Source organism: Electrona antarctica (assembly GCF_951216825.1).
Source record: "Electrona antarctica genome assembly, chromosome: 4".
NCBI classification, from domain to species: Eukaryota; Metazoa; Chordata; class Actinopteri; order Myctophiformes; family Myctophidae; genus Electrona; species Electrona antarctica.
The window spans coordinates 40,412,636-40,422,392 of NC_136809.1; the positions used below are offsets into that span (position 1 = coordinate 40,412,636).

The window sequence follows — 9,757 nt, forward strand, 5'->3', positions numbered from 1 at the left end:
TTTGTCCATGTACCTTTCACACTCCCTTTCACACTCCCTTTCACACACCGACAGTAGAGGCAACCATGCAGAGCACCAACCTGCTCGTACGGTTTCACACAAATTCAGGAGGCACTGCCTCCTGAGCCAGCTGTTTGTCTTGTTTCTATAAGGGGTGCCCATGGTTTTTTTACTTGAGAGCTACTTTCAAAATGACCAGATAAACAAGATCTATCCACTGAAACAATTATTATACCATTTCTGAAAATAGCTTAAATACATGTACCTGAGGGGGCTTTCAAATAGCGGCGCTGGCATTACATATAATTTGTCTTATAATGACAAATGCACTTGGAATGGGACATAGAGGGGGAGAAATTGAATAGGTAGGAGTTTTTGTATTTAATTTGTAATGCTACAGACGTTTTTGTGCACAGCAACACTCTTGAAAACAAAATATTGCATTGTGGGTTTGAGCTGACTGGCGGTTTGATGTCAATCAATCAAGTCACCTTAATTCAAATGTCAAAAATAGTTTTTTCTTTGAATATATTTAAAATAAATTTAATATTCTTTAGGGGCATATCATGTGATCTAACCTGCACAGCCTTAGTGATCTACTGTTAGATCAAGATCTACCTTCTGGGTACCCCTGAGCTACACAGTGAGCGGAAAACAAAGGAAATGTTGAACATTGAAAGATCATTTCATCAGAAGTCAAACAAATCTTCAGTTTATGTAAGTAAAGAGAAAAACAGATTGTTGTTGCAGTTACACAGATTTTTCACATTCCACTCATAGCAAGAAAGTAACTCTATTATTCTTGCTCACGTACTGTACTGTAGATTTAACATTGAAGGTTCGGAGCTACATTCACTGAAAAACGTCTCAAACGTGACTAATTAGATCTCTTGGTGAAGAGAACACTTTGTTGCTTCTTTTCATCACTTCTGAACAATAGCCCAGACAGATATCTTAGAATTCAGTCTTTCACAACTGTAAAAGTTTAAAATGATTCCAATAACAATAGTATGTGTAACAAATGCAACTCTGCATAGATTGATATGAATGCTCACTGGCACTCTACATCGGGATCGGCGAGCCAAGACCATATCTGGATCATTTCCTGTGGTGTCCGACTGTGCACCAGCATTAGGCTCTTATAGATGCACGGGTTGTACCTGTACTTCTCCTCAATGCCAAAAGTCCTGAAGCCCTTGTGCTTTTCTGGGATGAGGCCCAGCTTTTTCAGACACATCCCCGTATAGACGTCATCAATAGGGTACAGGGCCACCTGTCCAGATATTGCACTGAGACGCAACGCCAGTTCGCCAGAATACAAGTACCCTCCACCGCCTGCGTAAGGCGGGTACTGTCCAACAAACACACTCTCCGGGATGAAGTACTTGAGCTTCGGGTCCCGGTGAGGGCCCGCGTTGTCGATGACATCACCTATGAACAGATCTTCAGCTCTGGCCTCTGGGAGACCTTCCAGGAAGTCAATGATTTGCAGAGTGTTGACGAAGACATCATCGTCAGCTTTAAGGATGTACTGCACTTGGGGACAGTGTTGACTAAACCAATCCAGGAAAAGAACCTCCTTAAGGGTGAGGTTAAAAAAGGTATCCCTGTACTCCCATTGGAGGATGTCCCTGTGAAGCTCTGCCTCATGCTCCAGCATCCACGACAGGTCAGGGAAGAAGTCGATCGATGTGGCACTTCCTAGCAGGAAAACCGTTACCACACCACGATTGGCTAAGACCCCCGCCCGTCCCCAGGATTCACGAATGGCCTGCCGCCGATCAAAGTGCGGAGCCAACGACTTTATAGCCAGCAGGAGGTAGGGTTTATTATCACATATGTGGGGTTGATTGATCAACATGGGGTAGGTCCTGCAATGCATGTGCCTTAGAAAGTCCTGAAAGCGTTGCGGTAATGTGTTGAAGTCCCAGATCTGAGTGGACACACGGCCATCCGTCTCACAAGGGTTGAGGGGCGCCGTGTCATTCAGCCAATCCGGCAGGTCAAGGAGGGAGCTGTTGGAGAGGGCTGATGAGAGGATGGGGTTGAAAAAGAAATCCAGGTGCTGCTGCTCCTTGTTCCAGAAGGACTTGCTTAGCGCCTGTCTTCGCCAGAACCTCTTGGATGGAATCCGGACCTTTCTCCGATCACTCTTGTCCTGGCCCAGGTTCCGAGACACGACCACCAGGACGCAGATGAAAATGTTGAGTATCAATATCATGCAGATCACCCTGGCTTTCCTGCGGCTGCTGGGCATGTTGCCTCCTCCTTTCTGGGCCTGGAAAGAGAGAGGAACAGGGGTTAAGATCATCGAAACGTGACAAGAAACAGTTAATCTGTCTGCCTCTGAGGTTAGCACACTTACAACAGACTCAGAATAGAACATAGGTATATGTAGAAACATAGAAAGACTGGCTTTGTAAGAAGATGGAGACAAGAGTGTGGAATGTGTGGAAACAAATTGTGACCGTAGTCCTGCAGGAATGGGCCGATACGCATATTTCCTACTCTCTCCTCTCTGACTTCAACAATGGCAGACAGGCATCATGGGATTCCATTTAGACATGCTCATGATACCAATTTACCAGCAGCATTAAGTCATGGCATATTGACTCCATACACACAAAAGTGCTCATGCATCTCAACACTAACCTTTTAAAGCTTTTATTATTATTAGATTTTTTTTATTGCATGATATTCATCACATTGGCATGCAATTCAATGTAAGGAATTCTAAAATAGCACTAGTGTAAATAAGTGATTTCTGAAACATGTGGGTCCTGACTAAGTGAGTTCACATGACCACGATAAGAAAATCCCAGCAGCTGAGAAAAAAAAACAAGGAATGAAGTTTAACCTCAAATGACATTGCACATTAAAAACATTAAACATCAACCAGCTTAAAATAGGAAACTTACAACACAACACAACAGAACTGCACTTTCTAACCTGTAGTGATTTTACTTACAAGTGCCAGATGAGATGGTTTTATGGTTAACACAATACAGTGATTTAAGCTGCCAAAGATGTGTGTGCAAAGAGAGAACATTTCTCTCTTGCCGAACCACGTAGTTGCTCTCCACTCCGTTCTCATTAAATACAAACGCCAGGTCAACTCAAAAGTGTAAGAGTGAAAAAAGAGTAAATTGTATGACGGATTCACAAATAGCAAATGAAGTCATCAGCACAAATACGTATGTAACACTTTTAATCCGCACAGCAGTGAAATAGGAAATAGACACATTTCAGTTCCTCTGTGTTTCTGAGACATGTGAATGTGAGGTCACATTATGCACATCATACCAAAACGTGTGAACTTGATACAGTAGGTTCTGTTTATAGGGTTTTAACAGGTCATATGATAAAACTTCTTAGGCATTATCAACCATATATATTTACATTTATGTATATAAAGTATGAACTGCACACTTTTGCTTGATTGGGTCTAGATTGTTTAGCTTCTCTGGTTTCCAAATTTGCTAGTTCTTCCAAATTCTGACTTTAATCCATTTGATTAAAAAGGCTAATGTGTGTGTTTTCCAAATTGAGTACCACAGACGAAAAACAGTCTAAGTCCAAATTTCAGACTGACCCCTCCACGAAAAGGCCTCGTTGTCCTGAACCCTTATCTATCATTTATATATTATGGATCAATAGTGTGGACTTAGACTGTTATTCGTCTGTGGTACTCATTATTGTGAAGACTAGGTTTTACCTGACTGGTGGGAGGGAGTTGTTGGTCCGTTGTGATTGCAGACTTCCCAGAGCTCTATTCAAGCCCATGCGGTTGGCTGGTAAATGTCCCCAGAAGACGCAGGTGTGGGGGCCTGGTACGTTATCAAGCCACCTGCAATGAAGCATAATCACACTGCGAATCAGACACACACTACCACCATGTTTTATGTTCACCTTTCTGTAACACTGGTAGTACAAACCAGGACAAATGACCCGGAACATTATTAGAATGTTTTTGAAAATGTTAGTAGAATGGGTACAGTTCAAATGAAAGCACAGGTCAATACAAAAACTGCTACGAGGATGAAACCAGAAAAAGCACTAAGATTTGTTTAAATCAGGGTCCTCCATTTTCAATTCATCAGAACATTTAAAGAAGTACAAATTTACACTTCTATGAAAAAATGTATCATATATACAGTCAACCTTTGGTCGTTGTAATATGTGCTTTATAAATAAAGTTTGAGTTGAGTTGAGTTGAGTGGAGTACAATGGGACAGAAATTAGTCCTTGACCGTGATCTAGAGAATGGTTCTTACAGCAGGGGTGAATGGGCAAAAAACATGTAATAATAGCCTTGTTTGTTTTGCGAATATGAGATTCCATGTCTTTCACCCATGCCATTCTCGGACAGTGAACCATTGTGTTGTCCGTTGGATCAAATAATGTATCTATGTTCACATACAGTAGTAGCATGGCTCCAATTTGTAGTGGAGATACTTTCAATATTTTCAATATTACTGTTTTAATAGGAGCATGAAAATGACATTTATGTGATCCAATTTCCAAATAGAGAGAACGAATTACTGTAGGAACAAATCGATTCCGGGGAATAAAAAGAAGGTTCAGACACATCACAAGTTAAACTAGAAATGCACTCTGTCGAGCTGCCAAATTGCGCTTTGCACACAAGTTAAGTAGGCCATGAATGGCCTACTTGTGCGTGAGCAGAGCGTGCAACCTACTGCTGACTTGTGTCAACTTACTGTCCGCCAAAAGGTCTTTTGTCTCCCCTTTCTGAGTCTACCATGATGACCTCCAGATTGTATGTCTGGTAACAGGTGTCAAGTCTCTGTCTTTGTCCCTTCTGAGTTATATGTCTATATAACTCCCGTCCGAGATATCCACATAACTTTGAAACATAGATTGGTCGGTGTTGTCCCTCGGCCAATCAGGGACCACCGTTCTTACACACACACACACACACACACACACACACACACACACACACACACACGCACACGCACACACACACACACACACACACACACACACACACACACACACACACACACACACACACACACACACACACACACACACACAGCCGATCACCCAGCCAATGAAACATACCATAGTTACACCACAATCCTTGATTGGCTGAGCGACGCCACCGGCATACGCAGCCGAAAACAGTACTTTTTTTAATGTCTAGCTGTTACTAAGGAGCCTCTTTTTGGAGAAGTTGAATATACCTGTCCAATGTCATTAAACATGAATGCCTTTATTGATGTATTAAATTTGTTTTACTGCTGCACACCGGTGTCCTTGTATGAGTACAGTAGGTACAGTACATGGCAAATAAACAGAATCTGGCTCTGATAAAAAAAAAAGGAGGTGAAATTACTAGATTAGGCATGCCTGCACAGGTCTATTTGTTTATAGCCACTATGGCAAGGAGCCAGGTTGCAAACCATTATCTGTCAGTTAATGCTTACATGGCTGTGAAATTGAATATTGTACCTTCAATAAAGCTGCCTTTTATTTTAACCAATTAAGACCTGGCTGCACCCCCCATTAGAAAATGTTTTGTGCCAGGGACAGAAAAGAAGGCTTGTGTAAAAAAAGAAATCAAAACTTTCAATAGTTTTCCAAAAATGTTAAAGAATAGCAGATGTTTTTTCTCTCCAGAACAACTGTTATAAATTATCCAATGTTCAAAATCCTAAGAGTTTTCTGAAAAACGTACAGTATGTTGACACAGATACTTTCCTGCCTTTAATGGTTTAACGTCCAATGAAACATGCTAGAAGGGTTCACAGCCGCGATGCCCAGCAAACAGTTCAGTACATTTCATGATAATCCGCCCATTCTGTTTTGAGATGGGCCATGGCTTGTGTGCAAGTGGAAATCTTAGCCTACGGGTGGTGCTAGACGAAAGGCCAACGAGTCACCAAAATCAGTAGGGATCATCCTCTGGGGGAGCAGGAAGTGGACTGCAAATCCCAGGAAATCCAGACAGTAGTTCTCTAGACATGTTGTTTGGGGGCAGGGGCTGAACGTTCAACCAATGGACAGACTGACTGACATAACCATCATTACCCTCATAAACCCTCTATCTATAATAATAATATAATAATAAAGCTTTATTTCTATAGCACCTTTCAAAACAACGTTACAAAGTGCTTTACAAAAGGAAACAGCAAAAGTAAACATCACACAGCAGGAAAAACACAGAAACAATGCAAAGCAAATAATAATACAAGGCAGAGTAAACAATCAATAGAACACGATCAGGAGAAATCAGAATTAAAAGCTAGTCTATAAAAATTAGTTTTAAGTAGAGATCTATGGGCTAGTTTAGTAAATATAACTTCAATTGGCTCTGTACTTTATCCGCTCTTTTCCCCCTCTACTCCAAATCACCTCGCAACGAAAAAATTGCAGATCTACAAGCTCACAATGTGTCAGAACGGATCACATTGAGAGTTTGTACCGTATAATTATCAGCTACTTTTGCGAATGTTCCCCTGGAACAGGGATCCTAGGTTCAAGTGGTTAGTTAGAGCCCCAACAATTAATAGTAATATTACTTTAATAATAATTAAAAAGTAAGTAACTAAGCAAGTTTAATAATACTTTTATTTGTATAGCACTTTTGTGCTTTACAAAACAGGACAAGATCAAGCAAACACACAAGCAGCAACACACCGAGCAACACATTCCACCTTCCAGTGGAGTTGTGTTGCTAGGGAACAGCTTGGGTCAAACGAAAGCACTTTACTGTAAACCTAACCCTATATGTTGAACGGGGTCCCCCAGGGCTCTAAACTAGATCTTCTAGTATTTCAACACAAATACGAGAAGATAAAAATAAGTAAAGTAAAGTCAAATGAATATTTATGCTGGCTTTCACTGTTGCAGTTTAAAATAGGATAAAGAAGGGAGAAAAAAAGAAAGGAACAAAAAAAGCCTGAGTTACCATGTTAAAACCAGTGTAGATTCAATTAAAAATATAAGGAGATTTCAGCGCAATTGATGAAAGGCACAGGAGACATGCCTTGGTTTTGTTCAACAGTCTGACAGACAGTTGCTAGATAAAAACTCTGCCAAAGTCTGGTGTTGTTGTGGCTCTTGATACTCTGCTTGACTCTCCCCACTTTTCACAAACACTGCAACAGGAAATAAACTTGGATACATTTAGAATGTTTATATTAAGTAAGTCTGAAAAGGTTCAGATATTAATCAGTAAATAGAAGAGATCAAGAGCTAGCCAAGAGAAGGGATAAAACAAGAAAAGAAAAACAGGAAGCTATAAAATAGGCTAGATAATCTAGCACAGGTAAAATATGGAAATAATGTGAAGATAAAAGAATCAAACAATAAGAAAGGAAACAATGAAGCAAAAACATCAGAAAATAAGAGCTATAAGAGATTTTGGCAACTAATATAGTGGAAATATTGGTACATGATGGTACAAGAGGACCTCTTATTTACAATGGAAGAGTAAGACATTATGTATAAAGGTACATTTTAGTCTGTCATTTTAGTCTGTCGTTGGTTAAATTTGTGTGAAATACATTCTATTATCGTGTGCTTTTGACCACACAATGTTGCAAACAATGAGTATCAAGTATCAACAGCAAGGTGTTACAGCTTCCTTTGTAGTCTTGTTACAGAAATATACCAACAGAACTGGAACATCGATCCAAACCCTGGTGAAAGAGGGCTAGTATTGTATTGTATAGTATAGTATAGTAGTATAGCACTGTGCAAACACTCACGTCAGCAAAGCAGTCAAATAATGACAAACACAAGTATTGTGTCCAACCGTTGAGTGTGAAATTGATATTAGCATGATCAAAATACTTACTACCCTGGTGTCCATATTTTGAGCATGTCATGTCAATATATAAATAAGAAGTTGAGAACGTAGCAGCTCTACAAGCTTGTAGATTGGCCATTTTTTGTGCTGGGTTAGTTCAGATTTTTGGAATTAAAGCTGTAGGAAATACTTGCCATTAATATAGTGGTTGCAAAGGTATTAATTGTTTGCCTGAGTCCCGTGGTGGGAGTTCTGGTCTGGTTTTGGTGAATATTAAGTAGTTCTGGTCATTTTTGTGGGGGTCTGGAGGCCACGCATTAAAAATAAATAATTCCACAATACTATTTGTATTGTTGACCTATTCCTACTATTCACTAAAACAAGACCAGGATACCCACCACTGGACTCAGGCAATCAATTAATACCTTTGCAACCACTATATATATGGCAAGTATTTCCTACAGCTTTAAGTCCAAAAATCTTAAGTAACCCCTTTAATTGGCTAAAGATACACTTTTGTCATACACATTAAGTGCATTTACAATTCATCTATTCTATACAGAACATGGTTGTGTTAACTAACTCATTCTCTCTCGCACGCACGCACGCACGCACGCACGCACGCACGCACGCACGCACGCACGCACGCACGCACGCACGCACGCACGCACGCACGCACGCACGCACGCACGCACGCACGCACGCACGCACGCACGCACGCACACACACACACACACACACACACACACACACACACACACACACACACACACACACACACACACACACACACACACACACACACACACACACACACACACACACACACACACACACACACACACACACAGGCTGGGAGGGTGTTAAATAACTTAGGATTAATGTCGCTCTGGGAAACCCTGCAACAACAGACTAGCCTGTTATGTACTAACAGTTAACCTAGTTCTGTTATCTATTACTTTCCATGTAATGTAATGAGACGGGGCTTAAACTCATACTGTTACTGTATCACTCTGATTTGAAATATTAAACCTGAAAGTGGCTGTAGTCTTTGCCTTAAAATGTATTGAAGATTCCAGGTTTTAAAGACCGATAAATGCAACAGATAAATGCTGGAATTTGTGGAAAATAACATGGCATTAGTAGGCTACCTACAGTATGTTATAATTTGGCATTCTCATAAATAATAAATATGTTATAGCAGATACATTTACAGCTAAATTCCGACACATCTAGTAAATAAAGTTTGTGATGTCAACAACAGTGCAAGAAGTCAACCCTGCTAAATTCAACCAAACTCTTTACAAATACAAGGACAGGACATTTGGAAATATTTATGATGTTATATTTCACAGTTAAAAACTATATTTGCAAATCCAGAGCATTGTAAATATTGCTGGTTTTGCATGCAAGAGTCAAGACATTTACTATACATTTATAGGCCAGTACAGTCAAGTCCATCTGTAAAACTAAAGTAACTTCCTCTACTCATGATGCATGCTGCTTTTTCAGCAGTTGGAGAAGTTGAACCATTCATATTTTAAGGCAACAGATATTGTTGTATAGATGGGAATATGGACTAGTATGTAAATATCTAATTGTGTCTTATCTGTTGATCTGTTGCCCTAGCTATTATGTTGAAATCGAATCTGTGTGGTATCACGTTGGACTTTTTACTGCAGACTGCTTACACATGATAGTCATAGGAATATAAATTCTACCAGTGCATGTTTATAATGTTAGCACAAATTTTATTTAGTAGTAGCCTAAACCGTCTTCAGAGCCATTCAGCTAATGTGTAGCTGTGTTGCATTATGTGTTGCTGTTACATAAATGTAAAATGTCCAACAAGTCTGGATGTCTAACTTTGAGTTTACCTATCTCCAGCTGTCTGCTACACCCAATGATGATAATCAGAAACTACAGCTTAGAAATTGTGTTAACTTCATAAGTGTAAATTCTTCAGACAATCAAGTC

At 40.1% G+C, this 9,757-nt stretch overlaps 1 protein-coding gene across 2 annotated transcripts; it reads right to left on the bottom strand.

The window, feature by feature from the left end:
* Positions 1–1,051: 1,051 nt before the first annotated feature.
* Positions 1,052–3,828, bottom strand: b3gnt2a (UDP-GlcNAc:betaGal beta-1,3-N-acetylglucosaminyltransferase 2a; the record flags this gene model as incomplete). Of its 2 annotated transcripts, none has more annotated exons than XM_079498904.1 (2): positions 3,716–3,828; positions 1,052–2,278 (listed from the first exon to the last, which is right to left on the bottom strand). In XM_079498904.1, the coding sequence occupies exon 2, from the start codon at positions 2,255–2,257 to the stop codon at positions 1,052–1,054; it is 1,206 nt and encodes a 401-aa protein (XP_079355030.1). In that variant the 5' UTR covers positions 2,258–2,278; positions 3,716–3,828. The 2 variants fall into 2 exon arrangements, with proteins under 2 accessions (XP_079355030.1, XP_079355029.1); XM_079498903.1 differs by lacking the exon at positions 3,716–3,828 and adding an exon at positions 2,366–2,500.
* Positions 3,829–9,757: the final 5,929 nt, after the last annotated feature.